Below are 27,936 nucleotides of genomic sequence, written 5' to 3'. Positions count from 1 at the left end.
TTTCTTAAAAAGAGAGACACTTCCTACCTTTCTTTTGGGAAGCACTGGACTGATTCTTTTCAGCAGTGTACAGAATTGGAGCCATAGTAGGAGGTGGAGATTAGAGAGCCCCTGTCTCAGCACCCTTGGCGTCTAGTTGTAGCCCTGATCTGTATGTCACTCTGTATTTGGACACAACTGTTTCCTAAGGTTGCATGGTAACAAACCAAATAATTTGCCTTTAGGCTCTTTTGCTTACTATGTCTGTCATTTTTTACACAACTGAAGCCTTTGGTGGAGAAGGATTTTGAGTTGACAACATAACTTAATTGTAATGACTATTCTGTTTGACCTCTCTAAGTCAGAGCTTCATGAAGAGAGATTTGAATGTTTGCTACAAAGAAGTAGGTCTCTTCCAGAGGTGAGGCACTGCCTTAAAAAGTTATAAAGAGGCCAGGCGCGGTGGCTCACGCCTGTAATCCCAGCACTTTGGGAGGCCGAGGCAGGCAGATCATGAGGTCACAAAACCGAGACCACCCTGACCAACATGGTGAAACCCCGTCTCTACTAAAAATACAAAAATTAGCTAGGTGTGGTGGTGCGCGCCTGTAATCCCAGCTTCTGAGGAGGCTGAGGCAGGAGAATTGCTTGAACCCGGGAAGTGGTGGTTGCAGTTTGCGCCACTGCACTCCAGCCTGGTGACAGAGTGAGACTCAGTCTGGAAAGAAAAACAAGTTATAAAGAAAATACTAACTTTTAAGTATCCCTTAAAAATAGATATTCCAGTTTTTCTGATTTTTAGTAATATATGTTTGTTATGGAAATTCTGAAATATGTAGACCTTAACTTATGGAAACTTTAGAATATGAAGTAGAAAAATGAAAATTACCCATAATTGTAACTTCTAAGAATAATCACTATGAACATTTGAGTCTTCCCCTTTCTTTTTCTTTTCTGGTCTGTCTTTCTTTTTTTACTATATATGTATGGAGTGCAACACATCTGTATTTTAGTTATCACTTTACATTGATTAAGCATTTGTACATGCTATTAAGTTCCTCTTATAGCTCTAATTTATATATTAAAATAATCATTCTCCTAATGTTATATAGATTATTTCCAGATTTTAATAGTGTAAATAAAATCCTTATAGACACAACTATTTGTAAATGTTTGATTTTTAATACCTAATATGGATTAGACAGATTTCTACTGCATTGAAACTTAGAGTAATCATTTTGAATGACAGTTTTTACAACTGAAGATTTTCCCTGCTGAAAACTTTATTTTAAGCATCTTGGATAAATGTTTCTTAGAAAACATTATATACTTTAATAAATTACTTAACAGCTTAAATTTTCCATGACAGCTTGGTGCCATAAGTATATTATAGGCATCAATCTTACTATGTTGCTAGAATACTCCTTAATGGCTTCTATCACACCAGCCTTGTTCCTGTCGGCTTCTTTCTAAATATTTGTTTTCCTTAGTGTATTGCATTGAGTTGTACTTTTCTGCATATACTTGTCTAGACAATTTCATTTACCTTCATGTCATAAACTATCACTTTTGTGCGAATGATTCCCAAATCTACAGCTCTAACCAAGACTTTTCATGAACTTTAGATCCATATATCCATCTTTCTGGTGCTCATTGTCACAAACTGTTATCCTTTGACTGTATCAAAGACACCTCAAAAGTAACACATCTAGAATTTAACTTGTATTCCCTTGAAATTACTGCTTGCTCATCTATTTTTCTTTTCTTCGTCTCACTCTGTCACCCAGGCTGGAGTGCAATGGTGTGATTTCGGCTGCTGCAACCTCGCTTTCCAGATTCAAAAGATTATCCTGTCTCAGCCTCCAGCATAGCTGGAATCACAGGTGCCTGCCAACACGCCCGGCTAATTTTATTTTTTTTGTATTTTTAGTAGAGACGGGGTTTCATCATGTTGGCCAGGTTGGTTTTGAAAGCCTCACCTCAAGGGATCCACCTGCCTCCCCCTCCCAAAGTGCTAGGATTACAAGCCCGGGCCACCATGCCCAGCCTGCTTTTTCTTTCTTTATTTATTTTTTTTTGAGATGGAGTCTTGCTCTGTCACTCAGGCTGGAGTGCAGTGGCGCGATCTCGGGCTCACTGCAAGCTCCGCCTCCCAGGTTCACGCCATTCTCCTGCCTCAGCCTCCTGAGTAGCTGGGATTATAGGTGCCCACCACCATGCCCAGCTATTTTTTGTTGTTGTTGTTGTTGTATTTTTAGTAGAGGCGGGGTTTCATGGTGTTAGCCAGGATGGTCTTGATCTCCTGACCTTGTGATCTGCCTGCCTCAGCCTCCCACAGTGCTGGGGTTACAGGCGTGAGCCATCGCGCCTGGCCTAGCCTGCTTTTCCTTAACAGTGCCATCATCTATCTAGTTAAGGTGAAAAATCTTTCTAGACTCCTACTTAGTCTTCACTCTGAAGTGTATCGGATCATTGAGTTCTAGCCATGCTACCTTTCAAATATTTCTCAAATTTGTTTTCTCCTCTTCATCCCTATTACTATTGCCCATATTTAGATTCACTAGTTTTTATCAGGACAGCTGCAATAGCCTCCCAAGTTCCTTCTCACAGACTTACCTTTTCAAATGTGTTTTCATATCAAGGGCAAAAATTGCTTTCTTGGGCATACATGTCATGCTATTTTAATGCTTACAGACTTTTAATGGCTTCCCATTGCACCTGGAGTCAAATTTACTCCATATCAATCTATAATTTTTTTTTTTAATCTTTCTGGCCTTTTCTCCTGCTCCTATCACACACACGCTCACCAAGCTTTTGCTACCAAACTTCTAGCAGTTTTCTGACTATTGTGTGAGATTTTATGTGCATATGCATTTGTACAGGCTGTTTATTCTTCCTGGAAAGGACACAGCCCCTGACACAGTTCACCCTGCATTTTACCCATCATTGTAATGCGTTCTTAGAAGATACAGCGGAAGTTCACTGGTGTGACATTATTCATGAACCCCGTCACCCCAAGCCTGGACAGAAATACCTTCCTTCTCCATGTTTGTTGAGCCATTTATGATACTTTCTGTGGTAGACAGGTTAATGCCCCCCCCGCCAAGTTGTCCATGTCCTTATCCTTAGAACCTATGAATATTTTACCTTATATGGCACAAAGTTCTCTGAAGATATAATTAAGATGAAAGACCTTGAGATGTGGAGATTATCTTGGATTACCCAGATGGGCCAGTCTAATCATAGGAATCTTTAAAAGCAGAGAACCTTGCTTGCCTGTGGGCAGAGAGAGAGATGACAATTCAAGAAGGGTCAGATAAATTTAACTTTGCTGGCTCTGAAAATGGAGAAAGGGGCCACAGCCAAGAGATACAGGTGCCTACTAGAAGCTGCAATAAAGGGCAGGGAGAAAGGTTTTCCCGTAGAGCCTCCGGAAAGGAATGTAGCTTAAATGACACCTTGATTTTTAGCCCTGTGAGATTGATCTCAGATTTTTAACCTGCAGAATGGGGGAACAGAAGTTTTTTTTTTTGTTGTTATTTTAAGTTACTAAATTTGTGGTAGTTTATGACATCAATAGAAAATGAGTATACTTTCATTGCATCTTCTCTGTCTTATCAAGTTATATAGATAATTTCTTATTTTTCACTAGATATTAAGTTCTTTAAGGACAAGGACTGTATAATTTTATTCTATTTTTTTGTGTGTGTGTGACGGAGTCTCTTTCTGTCGCCCAGACTGGAGTGCAGTGGCCCGATTTTGGCTCACTGCCACCTCTGCCTCCAGGGTTCAAGCAGTTCTCCTACCTCAGCCTCCCAAGTAGCTGGGATTATAGGTGCTTGCTACCACAACTGGCTAATTTTTGTATTTTTAGCAGTGATGGGGTTTTGCCATGTTGGCCGGGCTGGTCTCAAACTCATGACCTCGGGTGATCTGCCCGCCTCGGCCTCCCAGAGTGCTGGGATTACAGGTGTGAGCCACTGCGCCTGGCCAGTATATAATTTCATCTCTGTCCTCAGAACTTTGCACAATGCTAACACAGTGTTAACACTGAAAAGTTTGAGTGTATGAATTAACCAATATAGTGATATTAGTATCCTGATAATGTGTTCAACAATCTTTGCTACATACTAAATCCCCCTATTTATTTTTTGGGTTACTGTTTTCACTTTTTAAATAGCGTTTGTGTGTGTGGGGGAGGGGTGTGAGGGGGTGCAGGGAAGTCTCTTTCCTTCTTGTTAACTTTTTTTCTTTCTGCTCCTATTTTCTTTAGCCATGGTGGTTCTTTTCCTGTTGATAGTTTGTTGCTTCAAATATGTCTTAAAGTAGAGTGACATTGTATCTGAGTCCCTTTTGGATAGAAGTTTTTGTAGTAAAGCTAAGATGTTGGGAGTTTATATTTTCTTAGTGTGTCTTTACAGGCCATGTACTTTCCTTTCCTATAGAGAAATCTGAACAAGAATTTTAACTTTGTTAATTTTATTAAATGAAATAGAATTACTGATTTCCTCTATTTGTTAAACTTGCATTCCAGAGTAAATCTTATATGAATACCAGATTCACTTATCCTGCCTTAATTTACCAATTGTAAACCTGGATAAATTACAAAAAAAAAAAAACAACTACATGAAGACACTAGAGAGTAACCAACAACAGTGGTTTCTGGAGGGCAGTTGGTATGTGGAAGACCAGCAGTCACTGGAGGAGTTTCTTCTTTTTCATGGCTTCTCACCTGGTGGCAGGCCTCATGTGACAGCTGGAAGTCCATAGGAAGCCTGCGGTGGTTATGACTTGTCCTATCAATCACAGCCATTGGAACATGAAGAAAGAGAGAGAGCACCCAGACAGGGGACATCCCTAATTCTACATAGAAATTCTATCCAAATCACCAGGTGCGGTGGCTCATGCCTGTAATCCCAGCACTTTGGGAGGCTAAGGTGGGTGGATCACCTGAGGTCGGGAGTTCGAGACCAGCCTGACCAACATGGAGAAACCCCGTCTCTACTAAAAATACAAAAATTAGCCGGGCCTGGGTAACAAGAGTGAAACTCCGCCCAAAAAAAAAAAAAAAAAAAAAAAAAGAGAGAGAGAAATTCTGTCCAAATCACTGAACCATACCCCATACCATCTGAATGGGGCATCCACACTAAGCTTAAAACTAAATAGAGATCGGTGCTGCCATCAAGAGACAGAAGTTTGCCATTTGAGTTTAACTACCTGGTAAAACAAAACAAAAAGTCAGGATTCTTTGGAGCAATAGAAAAATCCAGAGTTGCCACAATGCTCAGGATATAAAAGTTACTCAAAATTTGAAGAAACCGAAAAGTGTGACCCATTCTCAAGAGACAAACTAATTAATAGAGATTGGATCCCAAGATGACCCACATGTTAAACTTAGCCAATAAGGATTTTAAAGCAGCTGTTATTACTATACTTGTTTACACACAGGAAAATCTACTTAGAATCAAAGCTATGAAATCTAGCAGAGAAATAGAAACTGTAAACAAAATTATTTGAAATAAAAATTTTACAGGATAAGTTTAATAGCAAAACAGAGATGACAGAAAAGAATCATTGCACTGTAGTTCAGTAAGAATTACTGAATTTGAAGGACAGAGAGAAAAGGAGATTGAAACAAAATGAACAGAACCTGGAAAATGTGGGACAGTCTTTAAAAGGTCCATGATATGCATGTAATTGGAGTTCTAAAAAGAAGGGAGAATGGAAAAGAAAAAATATCTGTGAACAAAGAAGGGATGAACATTTCCTAAGTGTAGGAGTTACGTAGAGATCATTGCCATTTGACGTTGTTTATAAGAAAAAAAAATTAAAAGGATGTTCCTTTCACATTGAGCCTAGGAATAATTTAGGCTTGACTTTCTTTGCCCTAACGATCTGATTTTATTAAGCCTGACTGATTTCAATTGCTATAATGTTTCTTTCTGGGTCTTACAGATTCACAGTGTTATGAGATCACTAGATTAAGTTGCAGCCAAGACTAAATTGCACAAAATGGTAGAATATGGATGGTGGTTTTTTGAAACATGCCAGGACTGGTTTCTTTTGGAGATCTGTAGTGAACACTGGATCTTTTTGTGTGTGCTGCTTTTCCCTCTGCCCTTTTTCTTTGCTTTCCTTTCCTGCCACCCTCTTCTTGTTTCTGAGAAAGGGCAAAAAGGAGACTGAAGCATTTGAGCTAGACTGGCTACATCAAAGGCAGTGAGTTCTATTGATATCTGAGTCAGCTTCAAGATAAAGCAACCACTGGGGAGGCTTTTGTTGGGTCTTTGCTTTTTTTTTTTCTTTTCCCCCCTGGGTGATGTTGCTGGTGGCAGTGCTAGGAGTCAGTTGATAATGAGTCCTTGCCAATGTGTCTCAATTGAAATTTGGAAGCCACATCCTGTAATTTTAACCGTAACCTTTTTAGAAATGCACACTTGTATGCCCAACAGCCAGCTAGTATGTACTGGGGAAGCCATAATGATTGTTATGGTTTTGAAATACTGCTCCCGAGGCCCTGTTCCTACTTCTTTTTGACCTAGTTGCTCTTGAACGTCCCCGATCACTCTTCCTTTCCCACACGGAGTCTGTGATCCAGCAACCAAAGGGTTAAAGTCTGGCATGCCTTCCTCTATTCTGTTTTATCTGACTGGTGACTTTCCTCTTCATAAATACTGAAATATCTCCCTTCCCTGTCCCTGTTTTGCCTGTGCCCATCCATGTGTGTGCTCCAGTATGTGTTAAAAATAGTTGTTAGAAATCTAGTTACAGATTTTGGAAGGTAATACAGTCTAGAATTTTAAAAAAAAGAGCTTTGGATTTAGGTTGACTCCAGAGTTTACAACTTTTGAGCAGAGTGTTCTTAAACAAGTTCTTTGAGCCCTACTGTCCATCTTCTTGTAGAATATGGATAATATCTACTCCTGAGTTTTGAAACTTAATCTGTGTGATAAGCCTTCCACATTCATATTTATTCCTTCGATTTCCTTTTGGTTTTATCATAGCCAGTTACCCTAGGTCATTTCTAACTCTCTGTAGTTTTTGTATAATTCTTCTGTTTTAAGGAATTAATTTCAAAGAGGGAGGTTCTTACTCATCTGTCTTTACCAAAGAGAAGTCTGAGGCTCAGAGTTACAATTGAGCTGCTCAAGCTTATTTAACTCGGAAACAGTGTAGCTAGAATTTAACCTCAGGCAGTCTGATACCAGAGTCAGGGCTGTTAACAAATTTGTATCAACATCTGTCTAACAATAAGGTTATGTCAGTTTAGAATTTTCAATTGCTTACCCCATCCCTTTTTCTTCTTTTACTAGTTCCTTAATTTCTAAGCCTAGGTTAATGATGAAACCAGAGACTAAACTGTAGTTTTCTCCTAAACCTACTTGTAATTATTTTTATTGATCTTTAGGCATTAATTACTTTTTAACCTTGCTGAATATATCTGTTTATGGATCTGACTTCTGTTCTTTAGTAGGCTGGAGATCTTTTAAAGTTAAATATTTGGATCTTAGTCATTTTTGAATCCTTTGGCGGATTCAGTTTCATATCCCTCTTCCCATTTGTACTGTCTAACACTGCATCTTACTCATCATAATGGGCACACAGTACTTTTTATTGGTGACAGTGATGACTTGAGTAAAACCTTTGAAACACCAGAAGTAAGCTTTTAACTTTTTGCTCAGTTGTTAGGCTTTGGAATCTTGGAATTAAGAGAAACTTAAAGATCCTTTAAAGATCCTTGGATCTTTTTTCCTGGTTAATCCTCTTTAATTTTTGTCCACTGCTATTTTTACAACATGATTTTTATTTTGTTAACCATCCCTTCACTTTGTTCCTAACCTTTTAAAAATTTTATCTGTGTCTCTCTTGGTAGAGTTCCCAGCATGAACCATTATATTCTAGGTTTGTTGAGTAAATGGTAGTTTGGAATCACTCATTACCTTCTCTGCATTGAACACTACATCTATTATTGTATTAACTACACACACACGCACACACATATGTAACTCAATCATCCATGTATTAGTGCACACCAATGATTTTGGCACCCATTTTATACTGTCGATTATTCATTTGTGTACACTATAGTATATTTTACAAGTGCTTCTGTGCTTTTCTTCCTTTATTTGATGTAGTTGATTCTAAATATAGACCTTGTATATATGTATATGCAGTTCTTGGTACATGGTAGGTACTCAGTAAATGTTTGAGTGATTGTGATTTTGATCTTGCCTACTCCACGAGCCCTCCCTCCCACCTTTCCCCTTCACAGCATCCTCATGTTACCTTGTGATCTGTTCCTCCTGAGCCACCATTCATTGTTCCCCTAAAGAGCCACGAGTTATTTATGTCTCTGTGAATATGCACACAGTTTTATCCATCTAGAATGACTTCTCTGTCATCCCTAATGTATTGTCAGACTTTCTTCATTCTTTCAACTTCTGAGATTCAGATCAGATTACCTCCCTGAAGCTTTCCTGACCATCTTTTCTTTCCTAGGTAGAATTGGCCACCCCCTTGTGTCTTCCTTGTTTTCATATCTGTTTCTCTTGGAACATACCTACTTTGAGGGAAAAGACTGTATTTTTACTGTTCTATCTGCAGTACCTAACACAATATGCCTAGTAATAACTGCTTACTGAATTTTGGCGAATGAGTGAATAACTAAAATAATAATGGGCCATTTCAGGGGTTGATATTTCAGCCTGCAGTCTTTTTGGCTCTGTTATCCAACGTGTTAGCCATTAGATCCAGCAAGTTTGGTCAGCGTGTGTTCTCTGTCCTCATCCAGCTTACTGACTTAAGTGTTGACAGAAGCAGAGTTGAGGAGGACATTTTTGATGCCTGATTTCTAATATGTTCAGGTACTCAGATTTGCACATTTTAATTTATTTGTATTTTTGTCGCAATAATGTGAAAAAACAACAAAACTTCAAAATATTGGGTGAGTAGGTGGTTCTTAAAAAGTCTTTCTTAGGTGAATGAATATTGTGAGACTATGTTGGAAAAGCATTCTTATATTTCTCAGGGTAAAGGAACTTTTGAGGTATTCCATGAAGAGTTTATTAAGGCTTCAAGAAACTGAAATTGGGAAGCCTGTCTATTTTTCTAGTCGGGCCCTCAGTTTGCATTACATGTTTGAAATAGTCTGAATATACTCTCTTATGGCCGATGCCCCTTTTAGATGGTCAGAGTCTTAGCCCTTCTAGAGGTGTATTGAGATTGGAAAATCACACTGTGTTATGACTTTTCATGGATTTAGTAGTTGTCCTCTAAGTTGGACTATTTAAAATCTCTAGTAGCAGATGAGAGGTAATAAATCTTTGGAAACAGACTGAGATAAAGTTAAGTTTTGGTAAAATCAGTTGTGATTTGTAGCTTGGAAGAGTAGGCATATTAGCATTTTAACAAGATAGCTTTGATGCTTTAAAGAACCCCAGGCTGCTAAAGAGATGTCTTGGTTCTCTCAGATGAGTTCTGTTGTATCACTTTCAGAGATTTTGTTCTTTATCCAAACAAAGCAGAACAAGTAAAGGGTTTCTAATATGAACTGGATTTGTAGAATTTTCTATAAAGTCTGACTTAAAATATAATTAAATTAATATTTGGGGAATTAGTTTAGTCTTTTCTAATATTTTAGGTCAGAGAACATAACTTCTGTGAAGCTGCCCCCATTTCACCCTTTATGCTTCACAAGTACTTGTAGAATATTTTCACTGCCTTGCAATTAGGAGTTTACATACAGGTCTCTCCTGACAGATTGAGAGCTCCTTGAGGGCTGTAACTATCAGTTGATCTGACCCTTATTAAGTGTGTAAATTTTTTTTTTTTTGAATCAGAGTTTTGCTCTTGTCACTCAGGCTGCAGTGCAATGGCGGGATCTCAGCTCACTGCAACCTCCTCCTCCCTGGTTCAAGCAATTCTGCTGCCTCAGCCTCCCCAGTAGTTTGGATTACAGGCGTGCACCACCATGCCCAGCTACATTTTGTATTATTAGTAGAGATGGAGTTTCACCATGTCAGCCAGGCTGGTCTTGAACTCCCGACCTCAGGTGATCCACCCACCTTGGCCTCGCAAAGTGCTGGGATTCTGGGTGTGAGCCACCGCACCAGGCCAGGTGTGTAAATGTTTAAGTGGATAAATGAGAGATTTCATATGTGGATATGTGTCCTGTTGCAACCAGAAAGTTCCTCTGTTAATAAGGAATTGCATATAATAGTGCCTTCTAGAATAGGTAGACCTGAGGTGAGGGCTGTAGTTGCTGTGTACAGTGGATATTGCTATTGGGTGTTCCTGTCAGCAGAGTTACTTCTTTCCAGGTAGTTCCAGATTGTGATAAATAGATTAATAAAGACAGATGCTGTTTTAGGTATAAAGTTTAGCATTGATCCCTAAGTGTACTTCTGGAATACCTGCTCATTCAGAGTCATCACTTGCAGGCCATTTCTGGTGGACCCACCACCCGCAAGATACAGATTTATTATTTGACCTGTTTTCCTCCAGCACAAGGATACTGTGATTGTTAAGCAGCACGCATTAAATAACTAACTCATCTGTTAATGAGTATGCACATAGACTTTGGCCAGAACACATTAGACCCCTGAACAGAGAATCTTAAAATACTAATGCATTTATTTTAGGTGGCAAAGAACTAGATTAGTCAACTAAAAGCACATGAAAATTATCAACTCCAGTTTAACAATCTACATGCCATGTCGATAGAGAACTTGTGATAATGTGAATGGCATTTTTAGCAGAGAATTTGACTATTTAAAGACAAAAGTTCATGAGTGTTCTGAAATAATGGTACTGTTTCTCAACCTCTCGCTACATGGGAAAGGCAACCTTCAATAATCTATCCTCCAAGTAAAATATAGGGTAGTACTAAAGAAAACTGAATCAGCCGGGTGTGGTGGCTCATGCCTGTAATCCCAGCACTTTGGGAGGCCAAAGTGGGTGGATCACCTGAGGTCAGGAGTTCGAGACCAGCCTGACCAACATGGTGAAACCCTGTCTCTACAAAAAGTACAAAAAATTAGCCGGGCATTGTGGCGGGCACCTGTAATTCCCAACTACTTGGGAGGCTGAGGCAGAAGAATCACTTGAACCCAGGAGGCAGAGGTTGCAGTGAGCCGAGACCTCGCCATTGCACTCCAGCCTGGGAGACAAGAGCGATACTCCATCTCAGAAAACAAAACACAAAACAAAACAAAACAAAACAAAACTGAATCTGCGTTACTAAGAGTCCATAGTAGAGGAGGAGGAACTGCCAATGCGTTTTTAAAAAGGCAATTTATAAGAATTGTGCCTGATTCTGTTTGGATGCTAATAAAGACAATTCACTTTCAACTCAGACATACTGCTTTATAAAGCAAACATAAAGTGTCTAAAACAAGCATTCTGTTTGGATGCTAATAAAGATAATTCACTTTCAACTCAGACATACTGCTTTATAAAGCAAACATAAGTGTTTAAAACAGTAGCATTAAAACATTATAGTTTGTTTTATAGCGGAATAATGTGACACCTAGAAAGATTACGTGGTTTGCACAAGGTTTTTACATAACTAGTTTAGAGGCTCATGGTCAGTCTTTTTAAAGTAGCTTTTCCCTTTCCAAAATAACTTTTCTCATCCCTCCTTGCTTTTCATTTTGTAACTTAATAAAGTCAGTATGCCCTAATCACTTTCTTTTGTTTGAAATAGCATGCATCTGACAGACATGCAGTTAGACAAAGGCTCAGAGCTTTAAGCATTAACAGTAAGAGAGTTCAGTGATTTTATGTTACTTTGGAGATGTGGGGAGAAACAGAGATGCAGCATCTCAGGAACATTCAATTTTATGCTTTCTGTGAGCTATAACATCATGACTGCAGTTGGTTAAGCTTCAGTGTAATTTTACTCGTTCTTATCCTTATTATCTATTCACTTTGTAGTGCTTTTGAACAAACATTTGGCACTATCTTAGTTACCTAGTTTTATATACTTTCCACGTCTCTTGTGACTTCATGCTGGCCTCTTCTTGCCAGTCTGTTACTGCCATCATTGTGGAGGAAGCTGAGATTTTCTACCAGGCCCAGCCATGGAATAGTGCCAATTGGTGTTCAACACAATGACACAAAGCATTACAGCATTATAAAGAACTGTTGAATTACTTGAAGATATTTTTTAAAAGTTTAAAAATCTGCTTTACTGGCCGGGCACGGTGGCTCACACCTGTAATTCCAGCACTTTGGGAGGCTGAGGCAGGCAGATCACAAGGTCAGGAGATCGAGACCATCCTTGCTAACATGGTGAAGCCCCGTCTCTACTAAAACTACAAAAAATTAACCGGGCATGGTAGTGGCAGGCTCCTGTAGTCCCAGCTACTCGGAGTCTGAGGCAGGAGAATGGGGTGAACCCGGGAGGCGGAGCTTGCAGTGAGCCGAGATGGCGCCACTGCTCTCCAGCCTGGGTGACAGAGCGAGACTCCGTCTCCAAAAACAACAACAACAACAAACTGCTTTATTTAGGGTATAATTTAAACACAATAAAATTCACCCATCTTAAGTGCTTAAGGTCAGTTGGTTCTGACAACTGCATATGTAACCACCACCACAATCAGGAAATAGAAAATTCCTATCACTCTCAGGTTTCTTCTTGTCCTTTTGTAATTGCCTTCCCCTCCCACCCCCATCCCTGGGTCCAGGCAAGTGCTGGTTTACATTGTGTCACTATTTTTGCCTTTTCTAGAATTCCATAAGAGTGGGATCACATGATAGGTAGTATAAGTCTTCCAACTTATACTACCTCTGTTTACTGTTTTCAAATTGATTTGAATATTTTAAGTCATTTGCATTTCCTTGTGTTTTTGAATCAGCTTGCCTTACAAAAGACTAGTGGCGTTTTTATTAGAAATGCATTAAATTTGTAGATCAGTTTGGGGGAAAATTGACATTTAATGATATTAAGCTAATATATTTACCATATATCTCTCTATTTTAGTTTTGTATTTTTTTAACCAAGTTTTTCAGTCTTCAGGATACAGGCTTTACACATTTCATTAAATTTGTCCCTAAGTATTTCATTTTTTTAATGCTATTACAGTTATTTGAAATTTCAACTTGTAATTGTTTAACAATGCTATGATGAAGAATTGGTTAGATTAGATCTGAGTTTAAAGTCATATACTAGGTTTTAAAAAAAAAACACAAAAAGCAGGAAGCTGGTGTAGTGGTGCCCACCTGTAGTCCCAAGTACTGGGGAGGCTGAGGCAGGAGGATCACTTGAGCCCAGGAGTTGGAGTCCAGCCTGGGCAATATAATAAGACCCATCTCCTAAAAACAAAAACAACAACTCAGCAAATTTTCATAACTTCAGCAGTACAATGAAAATGGTTTAGAAGAAAGATTAAATACATGGCTTTTTATCAAACTATTAAAATGTTATTGCCAGTCTAAATTGGAGTAATATAACACTAATTCTGGATTTAGAAATAACACATTTAAGAGAAGCTTCAGTGTTCATTCCCTGAATTTCAAATTTTCTGAACTCCTCTTTTTAACATTAAAAAAAATTTAGACAAAGGATCTTGCTACATTGCCCAGGCTGGCCTCAAACTTCTCAAGAGAGGAGATGCTCAAGCAGTCCTCTCCCCTTAGCCTCCCAGGTAGTTGAGACTATAGGTGTGCACCACCACACCCAGCTTTGAATTCCTCTTAGTAGGAAACTCTTAGAGGGTTTACATATTAAGAACTTCTCATATAGGGGAGGAATAAAATTAATTTCCCCACTTTAAGAACTGCTCATATAGGAGAGGAATAAAATTAATTTACCCACTTGCACTAAGATAATAAAAAATAAAGTTGTCATGAAAAATACAGACCTGGTGCTTTAAAACATTTTAGCATTTGTAGCTGTGTATGAAAAGATAAATAGCACTTATATAACAGAAATGCATAATGATAAATTGTCGTTTTTAGTAAGTGTGGAAACAGGCCATATTACTACATATGTGACACTTTAAATATTTAATATATGTGGCATATACACAAGAATATAGAGAAACAGCTGGACATCTAAATAGTACCCTTTCCTTTAAAATTACTACACTTCAAATATTCAAAAAATACACATAGGTGTTTTATAAAATCACTGTTGTAACAGAATGACCCACGTGCTAATAATTTGGTCATAATAATAAGCACATAAGGAGCACAACTGGCTACTTTCCGTGAAAACCATTACAGTCAAAAAAGTAAACTAATTTAGGGAAAAAAGATTGAAGTTGTCAAGGTACGGGGTCCTAAAAGTAAAGCTACTGCTTTGCAGGTTTTGTTAACTGGGCGTGGGCATGGAGATGGGAGTGAAGAGTAGGGATGTAGGCTTACAGACCTAGGTCGTCAGGAGAGCAATTTGATGTGGAAGGCACAAGTAGGAGAAGATGTAAACCACGCAAACAAAAAGTATTTGAAAGGGAAATAATTCAATTCAGCAAATGTTTGAGTGCATACTCTAGACGGAGATTATAGCTGTAAAAAGTCCAAATAAACTCTCCAGAGAATGCTGAGACCTTGACTTTCTGATTCTCCACATAAGTTAAATAGGCCCCACAGCAGGCCCCCACTGCAACAAACAGTTGGTTCAGTGCATTAGTCATCGTTAGAAGATGGCCAGAATTCAGACTGATCTGAAAAACCAAAGAACTAAGGTTGCTGCCAAAACCCAGAGACAGTCAAAGCTCAGAATCAACTAAACATCCCATGTCAATTGAAGAATGATGGACTGCTTTGGTCACAGTAAGAGGGTCATGAGAGGGGAGGGAGCTGAAGCCCAGCCCCTGGCTGGGGGGCCTCCCTCCTCTGTATAAAACAGAGTTAATAAGCACTGCCTGAGAAGGTTGTGGTAGGTCAAATGAGATGCCATCTGTGCAGCAGTTTAGTGCACAGTAGATGTTCTGTAAACTTCATCTTTCACTGACACTAACCCAGTAAACAGGCATACCTGACTTGGGATAAGCAACAAGAAAAAAATGATAATGGGAAGCAATGAGGAAATAAAATCCCTCACTTCTTACTTGAACAGCAGAATCCTTAAGAAATACAGCCCACTCAACTGTTAGTTTGAAAGTTTAAAGTTGAAATCTCGGTAATAGCAGTTCTTTCTCTAGGTGACTTAAGTGTTCCCAACTGTAAACATGGGTTTCTCTATCAAACATGTGGCTGACTCTCCATAATCAGGAGTAGCAGTGGTTAAAAGACACAAGCTAACATGTTCTCAGCTCTTCCTCCAAGAGGTAAAAGCTCACAGGTCCATTATTTTCATAGCTTAAAAAATATATTCCTGATTCCCTTCTTTCCCTCTGCTCCATTCCCCAAATGCTGTCATTAAGTAGTCAGATTCTTTGCTAAAAATGCCATTCATGTTATCACAAGTTCTGTATCGACATGGCATCAGAGTGTTAAAGTGGAGTTGATAATTAATTTTCATGTGCTTTTAGTTGACTAACCTAGTTCTTTGCCACGTAAAATAAATGCATTAGTATTTTCCGAAATATCCCTGCTTAGTGTATAAGAGCAAGAATGACTGTCTAAGGGATTGCTAATGCCAGAAATGTTTTATGAGTAGAAATTTCCCATTAGAAAGAAATTTTTTCATTGAAGCAATTAACATTAACAAAGTCTTTAATAGGGGACTGCTGAAAATCAGAGTTTTCCTCATATCTGTAGGATTTTCACTTAATTATGACATATACAAGTTTTTAATTTGAAGTCTATTGTTTAAAACTTTTCCTTCTATTTTTGATTGGTGGTTTAACAAAAACCTGCCACCTTGTGTTTCCAGTGTCATTGTTCTCAAGATGTTAAAGACTTAATATTGTGAAATTATAACATTGAAGACAATATTTATTCTCAAGACAGAAGAACCAATTTAATAATTTACAAGGTAACATTGACATTTTTAACGTCTGTGATCCCCTCTGACACTTGTGTGACTCGTCACATAATATGTCTGAGAAGGTGGGCTGTGTGTGCCTCAGAAATCATTCCTAACGAGTCTTGCATTTGTCCAGGTAAGGTCATCCAGCTCAGTAATGTCCTCATTTGTGTGAGAGCCTACTTGCCTATATTTAATCTTTCCAGGTGGTTTATAATTGGTTTAGCCTATTGGGCGGCCTGCTTTTTGGTTGATAGAGGCTGGGGAGGATGAAGGAAGTGTAAAGGCTTGAATTTGGCAGTCTCTTTGCCGGATATCTATTTTAACCCCTCCTGAAATTAATTTACATAAAACCCAGCTGTGTATGAGTTTTTCTAAATTTAAAGTTTATTCTTATTACCGTAGGGATAGGACTGTCAGCACTTACTGAATTGTGGTCTTGCTCTCCTGTGTCTGGACCTCCTGGCAGCTTGTAGTTCCCATTTCCTTTGGATAACAGGATACAGCTGGTGGCAAAATTCTCACCTGTGGAATGGCCATTGGGAGTTTTCTTCTCCATATAGATCTTTGCAAAGCAGCAGAAACCATTTTTGCAGGAAACCACAAGCCTGTGTTAAACACCAAAAGAGAATTGAAATAACATGTCCATGAGTTCCTCTTTCCAGAGGTACCAACCATCATGTGGGATCCTAAGTATAGTGTTAAGTAGCTCTTTGTCCTCCCCTTCACTTTGAGGTTGTCTAGTTATATGATGTTGAATTCCCCAGCTCTGGTGCCTGTTACCTCTCTGGCAGATTAAGCAAATTGCTTCAGGCTGGATTGCTTAACACTTAGCAGGATTCATGCTGCCCTTCATGAGCTACCAGTTTAACCTTCTGGGGCTAGAGTGATTTTAGACATTTTTGTTTTGATGGGTTAATTTTTGTACTTATAGCTATAACTGTGGATCCATTGCCATCATACTATGGTGCAGCAAAGCAGCTGATGAATTTCTCTGTCTCTGATGTTCATGTCAAACAGTTATTTCTCTAGCATTCATTGGGGGCTCAGTACTGTGCCAGATGCTGTGGCATGAGTAGTAGTGGTGTGGAGGGTGCTTCAGGAGACATCTGCAGTGCAGTAGACTAGATTAAAAACAAAATAGGGAGAGAAGGCAAGCATGAAAATAAAAGAAAAATACAAGAGAGTATATGAATTACTGCTGATAGTGTGGGTTAGATTATCAGTGATAATCCTATTAAAATCAGTAAGGGTGGAGGGCATTAACATGAGCAAAGATGTGAGGACTGGACTGAGCATGGTACATGCACGTGAGGTATGCAGGGACTGGATGGAAGGTGTGGTATGGAAGGAAAGAGTGGTCAGTAAGACTGTATAGATAATGAGGGACCCTGAACACTATTTGGAGCACCAGAGGGGTAGTGGGGAGATGGTGGATGGCTTCTGAGAGCTCACCAATGATAAATGGTATGTTTAATAGAGTACCTTATCTGTTGGAATGTATATTTCACTCACCATTACCTTTTATTTAGATTTAGGGATCAACACAGTGATTAGGATGTCCTGAGAGATTGTGGTAGTTGAATGTGATGTAAGGTTAGTGCTGAAAGACTGTCATGTAATTCATACCAGGCAAGAAGAACAGGAACTTACTTTATTATTTTCCTACTGCCTACCACTGTGTTAAATCTTTAACTACACATCTTTAATTTTATGTATTCCCATTTTACAGATGAGGAAAATAAAGCTTGGTAGTTAAGTAACTTGTCCAAGATAACACAGCCAGTAAGTGCCACATTTACAACTCAATTCTAGGTCTTTTTGTCTCTGTCTCTGAATTACACTGGTATTCTAATTTTTATCCTTACATTAGTCTGTTAGGGGTCATCAAATAATTCTTAAATACTAGAAGGTTTTCTCTAATCTTAATGAGGACTCTGCAGTCATCCCTTCCTTTAATATCTGTTCATCCAAGTGGCTTGTCCATCGTTGTTGTAAAATAAGTATGTTTAATTTTTTACAGAAGAAATGTAGTGAGTTTAATCATGTGTTGGCCATGTGTGTTTGTGGATGCAGCATTTAGGAATATGGGTCCCAGAGTACAGGGCTCCATCTTTAGGCCCTGGAGGTTGGAAGCTCTAGAAAAACTAAGATGGGTTAAATGTGTTCCCAAAACCATGATCACATTTTATGTTTATGCTTTTCTCTCCCTTTCTCGAGTCCTGGTAGGTTACTATTTGAGTGCCAAGCCCTAGAACTCCCTAAAGTAAAGGTATTGGTATCCCAAAAGAACTGTTCTAAAAGATTACCTACTTCTGTGAAGGCAGAGAGGGTGCTACAGAATGAAAAGAGCATTTTAGGAAGGTTGAGTCAGAGGTGCGAGTGGGGCATAGAGAGATTTTCTCAGGGTGATAAGGCCCTGGTGCTCAAGTCTACAAGCAGAGGCAGGCACGTTGGCAGCGAGTCCTCCTTGGGGAAGAAGAATGATCTGGGCTGCTTCCAAGACCCCTTCTACCTGTAAGTTCTTGTAACTTGGGATTGGGATTAAGAAACTCCAGGGACTGGTGTAAATTGATTGGGCACCAGCTGTTGTTTGCTGCAGGGAAGCGAAGCCATGGTGGGAGTCTGGGCTGGCCCTGTTGGCTGGGGCCCCCAACAGATCCTTGCTGTGTCTGGGTTTGAGTTTAGTCTACACAATTACAAACTTTTTCCAGTGCTACTTTTTGTGAATCTTTGAACCTGCAGTGGTGAGTGAACAGAAATTTGAACTAAGCTTAAAAAAAGAAAGAAAAAAAAAAAAAAGACAGAGCTTTGTTGATACTATTGCCATTATAGGGCCATGATTTCTTTTTTCCCCACTTAGCTGCAACACATTTATTTTTCCCTTGTATAATGGCTGAGATTTTTTTTAGTATAGAGCTGTGTCACAGTGGTTTATGTGTTTTCTTCTCTCTGCCTGCCTCTGTTTCTAGGGCCGGGCAGCTTTGAGGTATGTGGATTAACCTGGATGCCTCTTGTGACTCCTTCCCCACGATGCCCTGCGTGCACTTCCTATTCATCTTTATAGTTCTCAGCTACTCACCGTGCTGTCATACCTGGCACGTGCTGTTCCTTTGGTCTTGTGCTTCTCCTCCTGTGTCCACTTGGTGGAACTTTCCCCATGATTTGCTTCTCCCAGTAATCTCTTGTCTGGGCCTCCCATCTTCTAGACAGTTTATTGCTCCTTCCTGATCCTTGTAACATTTCTATTATTTTTATTATTGTACTCATCATACTGTAATATCTGTTTACATACATATGGCCCTTTACTAAAGTGGTAGGAATGACATATTATTTATTGCTAAAGCTTAATAACTTAGTACATGTAATATTTTAGGGGCTCAGAAATGTCAGATTATCTCCCTTTATTGAGTTTTTATGTGCCAGGCACATATTATAAATATATGTCAAGAAAATGATACCCTAAACAAAGATTATAGTGTACTGTCCTACACAGCTTTTCAAAGTAAACTCTAAAATGATTATAAGGATGTCAGAGTTCTGATGTTTTAAAACTACATTTAACTTACTATTTTAGATTATTTTTATTTCATTATTGTAAGAGTTCTGATTTTTTATTCCATGATAATTACATTGATTTTGTGTTTGTGCATGTGTTTGGCCCAAACTCAAGATCGTTTATGTGTTTCAGGTACTCCAGCGTTGATAAAGAATAAATTAAATGAGTGATCATGGGTGTTACTGTTTTGTTGTTGTTGTTTTAATTTGCTGTATTCTTTTGTTGTACTGTTGAATGTTATCCTGTGTTAGACTCTTCATTTCCTTCATGTCCTACCTATCTGCTTTGTCCCACTCCCAGCCCCCCGTCCTACCCATTTGGGCTTAGTGCTTTGCGTTTTGTCTTGGTGGCTAGTAAGTACCATTGTATGATAGTGGGGCAGAGCAGGGCTAACTCGTCCCGTGTGAGAATCAGACACATATTATGAGTCTTAACATCATTGTTTCCCGAAGTGTGGGTCATGATTCCGGAGCAAAAGCATCACCAGATTTGGTCTCCTGATTTCTAGTCTTTCTGGTCCTGGGAATGAGAATCAGCATTATTTAACAAGGCTTTAAACTGATGTTCATGTGTACCGAGGTTCAAGAATCGCTGCTTAAAACTAACTGCTCAATTATTAACGTAGTTGCAAACAAAAGTAAAGCATTCGTGAGGGTCTTGTAAGACTTCCTCTGTCCTTTATTCAGGAAGTTTATTTGGCCCATGTGGTATTTTACGTTTTTGGTAGAACTTGGCATCTTCAACAGGAAAAGCCTATTTACTCTTTGTATCCTGGTCTTCTTCCATTGTTCAGAATTTCTAGCTCTTACTCCCAGCCTCCCCAACCACGGCATGACATTTTTATAGCCACCAGCCCAGGCTCCGTGGGATGAAGGAAAGAGTTTTTGGATCCTGTTATTTTTCTGGAGGAAGAGCTGAACATTGACTCTTTTACAAGAATCCAAAGTATGCATTGTCATTTCCACGTTAACCCTCACCCGAAATTTTTGTGGGTTTTGAAGGATTGACTGTAGCCCAGTCTTAGCAGGATCCCTGGCCATGGAAATTCATTTGAAGCACATTGTGCCATGGAAGTACCCTGCAGGTAAAAATGCTCTATTTTTACTTGGCTGAGTCCCAAACAGCTGCCGTCTGCCTGTTGGTACTGGGAGCAGATGTGGGGGTGGTTTGCCCCCTCCCATTTTTTTTTTCTGGATTTGGAAACTTCCCTGTTGAGAGTGACAAAAACCCTGTCAATTGATGTGGTAGGTATGCAGACCTGGACAGCTGGTCCTTAGGAAATATGCTGAGATCACCAAGTTAACAGGTACAGAAGGGTTTCTAGTTTGTTACATGATGTTGGGCCTGTGACTCCCCTCCCCCTTTTTAGGGGCATGTCATTAACGGTGGAGGGCTTGTTAAAGGCTTCTCTAGTAGCATGTAGGTGTGACTACAGAATAGTGAATTTGATTGATGTTAATGTACCTCTGGATGCGTTCTCATTTTAATTTTTTTTATTGGTTCTAGGGACTTTTGGTGAAGATTGTAGATTTCTTCAGTTTTACACATTTAGGAAACGGTGTCTTTTTAGTTACTTCTAGTACAGTTGTGACGTATTGAATGACAAGGGACTTTAAAACAGATGTGCTGTGTATAATGTTTTCTTCCTATTAAAAAGTAATATCTGTTCATTATTTGAATAGTTACAATTAAGAAACAGATTATTTAGGGTTGAAAATTTCCTGTAATCTCCAGAGATGTGTACACTTAACATTTTGGTGTTTGTTCCTCCAGATTATTTTCTATGATTATAGTATTATATTTTAGAATGTAGTTTACCTAGCAATGTATTTTAAGAAGTTACCAGAAAGGTGTTTCTGAGTATCTGAAGCCTTTCATTTAGCCATTTATGGATTTCAAAGTATCTTACATGGGGTTAGTCTCCCTTGAGACTTGGGAATTCTGCAAGAGGAAGAAGCAGTGGCTTCTGCTATGTGTCTGTCATTGTGCTTTAATACTTTACCTGGATCATCTCTTCTACTAACCCCACAGTATAGGCAAGCATCATTATGCTCTTTCTACAGATAAGAAGGTTAAGTTTCAGACAAGTTAAGTGACTTGCTCAAGGTAATACAATTAATTGTAGAGGACTTGGGATTTAATTTGATTTATTATCTAGAGAATATTGTATGGCACCCTATTATTTTCCTGTATTGAGATGTAGGTGGCAGGGGTGAGGGGGTTAAGCTGCAAATATCTGTGAGATGTGTAAAGCTGTTGGTTAGAGACATAGAGACATACTGTTTCTTTCTTCTTCTTCTTCTTTTTTTTTTTTTGAGACAGTGTTTCTCTCTTGTTGCCCAGGCTGGAGTGCAAAGGTGCCGTCTGGGCTCACTGCAACCTCCGCCTCCCAGGTTCAAACGATTCTCATGCCTCAGCCTCCCCAGTAACTGGGATTACAGGTGCCTGCCACCACACTCGGCTAATTTTTGTATTTTTTATAGAGACGGGGTTTCACCATGTTGGCCAGGGTGGTCTCAAACTCCTGACTGAGGTGATGCACCTGCCTCGGCCTCCCAAAATTCTGGGTATACAGGCATGTGCCACAGCATCCGGCCTAAGGGGACACAGTGTTTCTTTGGCTTATTAAGGGGTATTTGGTTAGTATATAAACATTTTCATAGCTTCTGAGGTTTTACAGTCATTTGCTCAGACATTATGGGTTGGTGGAAATGCTTTCTGTTCCTTCTCCCAAACCAATCACACAACCATGTAACTTCATGCCTGAGTTTCTGTGTGGTCCTCTATAGTGACTGAGTTTTTACGTAGTTCTATGCTGGCAGCATGAATTTCAAAAATCTCCAAACTTTTGCTATTGCTAATCTTTGTGAACTTTGCATACCCAGCGCTGGTACATTCTGATGGTGTCTACACTGCACTCTATGAAGAAAAGACTGATGATTGTTTATATTAAAATGCAGGAAGAGAATTGTAGCAGCAACTTTTGTTTCTCTAATCAACAGCACCATAAGAGACTTACTATGTGTGGGCAGTGGGGGAGAATGTTAATTTATAAATTGAGATAGTTGTATTAAAATCGAGTGACTCTTATTTTGACATAAAGTGAATGTGTCTCTTTTATACAGCAGAAAACTATTAAATGTGTTTTTTCTCAGCATTATAAAATAAAGTGGAAAATGTGGGAAGAATACAAATCCTTAACTAGTGTGCTTCTGCTTATTTCACACCCCTCAAATTTCTGATTCCTTACAACTATAGCTGGCTTTACTCCTGAGTGGTGAAATTGATGAACATACTTAAAACCACATCATTTAAGACTTTGCATTTTGACATTTCCTCCTCTTCACAGTCTTTCAAATACTAGGCAACCTGTAGGGTTCCACTGTCTCTGTCATGTGTTGTCCCTGTGTTACATGAAAGCAGCCCCAGTGAACTTGTGAATTTGCTCAGTTGTTTCACTGGCTACTGGGTGAGGAAGAAGTAGGATTTTCTCTTTTAAAATTCCTTGGTGAAATCATTGGATGGGCATGGTGTGTTTCTTTAATTTTCCTTTTGGTCAAAAATCTGACAGCAAAGACTTTCAGTGGGTCTTGGTCTTTCAATAGATTTAGTTTTTAAGTGTGTTTACTTTGACCGAAAACTGCCTTCCTGTAATATGCTCTTTCCTTTAGAACACAGTTCTTAAGTAGAGTTTGTTTAAATGTATAACATAAGTTAATCCTTTTATATGCAGTGAGGTTTTGCATCAGAACCCTGAGTTCTCAATGTTGTGGCAGGTTTAAGTGTCTAGAACACCTTTTACCTGTTTTTTCTATTACTTGCTTTTGTATTTTGGGGGTAAATGATATCTTTCTCAGGGAGGCCTTCCCTCAGCACCATGTTTAAAATGGCATCTCCCTCATTTGCTATTCCTTCTTCTGTTTTATTTTTCTCTATAGAATTTGTTACTGTGTGAAAACTATTTATTTTAATGTTTTGTTTACCTGTGTTACCCCTAGAATAATATCTATGAAGGTAGAGATTTTTGTCTGTTCCTTCTGTACCTACAGAATTTTGAGGAGTATGGTGTCTGGCACATTGTGGGTGCACAATGACAGCTGAATTAACAACTTCAGGGAGAGTTTGTAGGATGGGGCTGGAGGTGTAGGGCAAGTCAGTTTTTAGATTTTGAGGTCATTAGCAGGAGAGCCTTTTATGATGCGGAGGGAAATACATGTTTTAACGTCAGACTGGGTTTGAATCTGGTCTCTCCAACTTACCCTTTGACTTTGGGGTTAAATGATTTAACCTTTGAAAGATCAATTTTTTTCACTAGTGAAATAGGGGAAATAGTATCTTTTTAATGGGGATTAAGTGTAATATAAAATATAATGCTCTGTAAATGTTAGTTTTGTCCTTCCCCTTGTGTGTCAGCATTGTGGAAGTAGTCTAAAAGCAACCTGAATTTACCAGTCTGTTTCTGGAGCCTTCTGGGGTCATTACTTTGATTACTTTTGACAGATGCATTCTTTTGAACAGCCTGTGTTGCCAGCATAACAATGACCTGTCCCTTTGACCAGTGTAGGGGCCAGACACTTTGTCATCCCTCTTTTAATCCATGTATCAGAATGACTCTTATGAGTTCTGGCTTTGAAAAATGTTTAGAGGAGTTTATAATTCCAAACAGTTCAGATGACATCAGCCCTTTCTTAAGAGTCCTCTGAGTTTGCTCAGCTTCCTCATTCCAGTGTGGTGGGAACCATTCAGTTAAATTGATGTTTGTCGTCTTTCCACATAGTCATCCTAAGTTTCTTGCAAATCACGAAACATCAGAGGGCTGCTAAGTCACTAGTTTGTCTCTGTAGATTTCTCTAATCCAAGCTTGTCCAAACTGTGGCCCACAGGCTGCATCCTGCGAGGGCTTTGAATGTGGCCCAACACAAATTCGTAAACTTTCTTAAAACATTGGTTGGGCATGGTGGCTCATGCCTGTAATCCCAGCACTTTAGGAGGCTGAGGCGGATGGATCACCTGAGGTCAGGAGTTCAAGACCAGCCTGGCCATCATAGTGAAACCCTGTCTCTACTAAAAATACAAAAAATTAGCTGGGTGTTGTGGCGGGTGCCTGTATTCTCAGCTACTTGGGAGGCTGAGGCAGGAGAATCGCTTGAACCCAGATGGCAGAGGTTGCGGTGAACCAAGCTCGTGCCACTGTGCTTGAGCCTGGGTGACAGAGCCAGACTCCGTCTCAAAAACAAACAAATTTTGAGATTTTCTTTTTTTGCAATTTTCTTTAAAGCCTATCAGCTACTACTAGTGTTAGTGTATTTTATGTGTGGTGCAAGACAATTCTTCCAGTGTGGCCCAAGGAAGCCACAGGATTGTACGACACTCTTTTAATTTTTGTGGATTAACAAGGTGTTAATTCCTGTATCAGTTTCACTGATATTTCTTCTGCTTGATGCAGGAACACTTGACAAGTTAGTTAAGGTAGATCGGTCCATACATTTATAGGTTCTTTCATTCCCTTGTCCTAGGCAAGTCTGAGCAGGACCTGGAAAGCTGATTAAAAGTCCAGTGAGCACAGTGAGCTTAATTGTAATTTAAATGGATATTTAATACATTGAGAAGGTTCTCAAGCCTTTCAATCTTTCATTTTCATCCATGCTTGCTATTTGAATCTGATGGGCTTGAAATTGACTTTGTTCTTCTAAAAATGTTGGTTGGTTATTGCTACATTTTTCAAGCTTGGTTTTCAGTGTGGATTTCTGCAGATAATTTTTACACCTAAAGTTACAAAGTCATTAAGTGAAGGCAGTCAGGAAGGAAAGAGTACCCTGAGCCAGGAGGTCTGTTATAGAGCATGGGGTGGACCAGAGAATGAATGGGCGTGAGCATGGAGGTGGTTCAGTCAGTGTGGGAAAGCCACCTGCTTGTCAGCTTTCTACTGTGTTGTCCAGCAGAACACATTGAAGCTTGGGGCCTGCAACTGGTGTGGAGGTGATTGCATTTAGGAGGCTGATGTAAATTCTTTCCCTCTCAAGTGTGTGCTAACTGCTTTTTGGCAAAGTCTTGATCCAGGACATAATGCAGCTTGATCTGTGGCAGATCTGTGAGGATTTTAATATCGAGAGGGTTCTGTTATTTGAGTTAGGCATAGCTAGGCTACCAAGGCATTGCTTTTCAGTCCAAACATTTGGTCATTTCAATTTATTGTTAGTGAGGCTTTTGTGATATGTTAGAACATGAAGTTTGGGATTTTGTCTGTTTTTTTGCATGTATGAAAGTTTATACTGTTGTTTATATTGCTGGTTAGTATGTGCCTTCGTTTACCTGTTGTGAGTAAGAAACTTCCTCAGATCAAATTATAGTGAAGTCACTTGGTTCTGTTTCTCTGACCCTTAAGAGGATGAGATCACTTTATACTCAAATTCAGGGTGTTTGGTAAAGGGCCTACCATGCTGAGCATTTATAGCCTAGATGAAGTCCTGGTCCAATCTCCAAGTTAAACTTTTAAGAACATGCTATTCTTAATGTTCAGGAATTCAACCCTGGAAGCCTTCTCTAAATCTTAATGAGATTTTTATGAGAATTCATTTAGTGAAAATAACAATCAGGGAATCCAGCTATTAACTCTGAGGAGGGTCATGCCTTTTAGTGGTTAGAGAGGCAAGCTGTAGCCTCCCTTCTTAGAGAAGGGGAATTGAGGAAGAGAGTTCTGGTGGCCCTTGCAATCCTCCCCTCACTTTCCAGGCTCCCTAGTAAGACTGGAAGGAGTCCCTGAGTAAACAGCATTTTGTGAGTTTGAGGGACTAGGTAAAAACATACGTGAACATACAATGGTTTTGCTTTGATAACTGTTTTAAATATCCTATTGGTTGTTGAAACTTCTATGACAGTGAAGCCTTTTGTCTTTATTTTTCAATCGGAAAATCTTTCTTGCCCACTTGAAAAGATTGAGTCTGGGATCAATCCCTGATCCTGCTTCCTTCCTGAATCTCTTAGTGTGTAGTATACAGCTGGGCATATGGTAATCTCAGGCACGGGATTGTACTCATAGAGCTATGCTTAACACCTAGGACTTTCGGTGGCTTATGTATTTTTGATGACAACTTTTGATTTTATTCTCATTTATTCCATTTCTGTTTCAGTGTCCTGGGTCATGAAACTTAATCCACAACAAGCTCCCTTATATGTGAGTAAATCATGAGATTTCTTTTCCTTTGGTATTTATCTGTTCTGTTTACTTGTTATAATAAGCCACACTCTCACGTGATAGATTCTCAAGGAAAATTTTAACTATATATGCATGAATATATTTGTGTAAGACTTCAGAAATTGAGTTTGATTTAGTAAATACTAAATGGCTAATCTGTGCATAGAACGGAAAACAAAATAATACCTGTATGACTTGAGAGTTGATTTAGTTCAGGGCGATAGTATACACATATGAAACAAATTGTCCTGCAAAACAGTACTGTAGCTTCTTATTTTTTACCTGCAGTGCATTCCTGTAAAAGTAGTGTGGAGATCCTCCTACTGCCATTGTGATTTACCTTATGTTGCAACTAGATGGCACTATGTCATTGGCAAGACTGCTGTTTTCTTTAGGACTCTGGGTGAAAGCTGATATATCATCTCCCTAAAGTGAGGGACTTAGAAAATAAAATTGATAAATGATTGAATCAAGGCTGGAAAACGTAAGCTCTAGGTGACCAGTCTTTATTATTGTAAGAGTGAATTAATTGGCTGGGTGTGGTGGCTCACGCCTGTAATCCCAACACTTTGGGAGGCTGAGGTGGGCAGATCATGAGGTCAGGAGTTCAAGACCAGTCTGACCAACACAGTGAAATCACATCTATACTAAAAATAGAAAAAACTAGCTGGGCGTGGTGACACGTGCCTGTAGTCCCAGGTACCTGGGAGGCTGAGGCAGGAGAATTGCTTGAACCCGGGAGGCGAAGGTTGCAGTGAGGTGAGATTGCACCACTGCACTCCAGCCTGGTGACAGAGCGAGACTCCGTCTCCAAAAAAAAAAAGTGAATTAGTTGAATTTGGGTGGTGAAAAGTGTCCATTTCATGAGAAGCCAGCTTAGAGTTGTGGATGGTTAGAGCTGTGAGAGGCCAGTAGATGCTGGGTTGCTATGCTCTGGAGTGGGTGAGAAAATTTGTTATAGGACTTAAGGTAGGCCTTGAAGAATTAAGGGTCATTTAGTGGGACAAAATGTCCCCAGAATTAGTTGAAGGCAATAGGCAAATGGTCAGGAATGGGAGGCAGTGAACACAGTGTTGGGTGAATAGTGGGGGGATGGTCATTGGAAACTCTGGCCCACCTGAGTTTGTGTCAGGGAATAATGGGAGATAGGCCAGAAAAGATGGATAAAGCTCAATTGTGAGGGAAGACAAAGGTGTGAGGATTTTGTTTTGTGACCACCAAGAAGCCATTGATAGTGCTTATTTTAAAGATGCTTTTCCTTTTTTACATTTATACATAAATACATAAATA

At 39.3% G+C, this 27,936-nt stretch overlaps 1 protein-coding gene across 12 annotated transcripts in view; it reads left to right on the top strand.

Annotated features, from left to right (window-relative positions):
- Positions 1-27,936, top strand: part of AKAP13 (A-kinase anchoring protein 13) — a 352,869-nt gene that overhangs the window by 69,843 nt on the left and 255,090 nt on the right. For all 12 annotated transcript variants that reach the window (XM_050797981.1, XM_050797976.1, XM_050797966.1 and 9 more), the window contains exon 2: positions 26,582-26,625. In XM_050797981.1, the coding sequence (XP_050653938.1) occupies positions 26,593-26,625 (33 nt within the window). In that variant the 5' untranslated portion in view covers positions 26,582-26,592. The remainder of the gene's footprint in view (positions 1-26,581; positions 26,626-27,936) is intronic.

The sequence above is a fragment of the Macaca thibetana genome, chromosome 7 (assembly GCF_024542745.1).
Source record: "Macaca thibetana thibetana isolate TM-01 chromosome 7, ASM2454274v1, whole genome shotgun sequence".
In the NCBI taxonomy this organism is placed as follows: domain Eukaryota; kingdom Metazoa; phylum Chordata; class Mammalia; order Primates; family Cercopithecidae; genus Macaca; species Macaca thibetana.
Note: the sequence above shows the minus strand (reverse complement) of the source record. Positions and strands in the feature narration are given on the sequence as shown.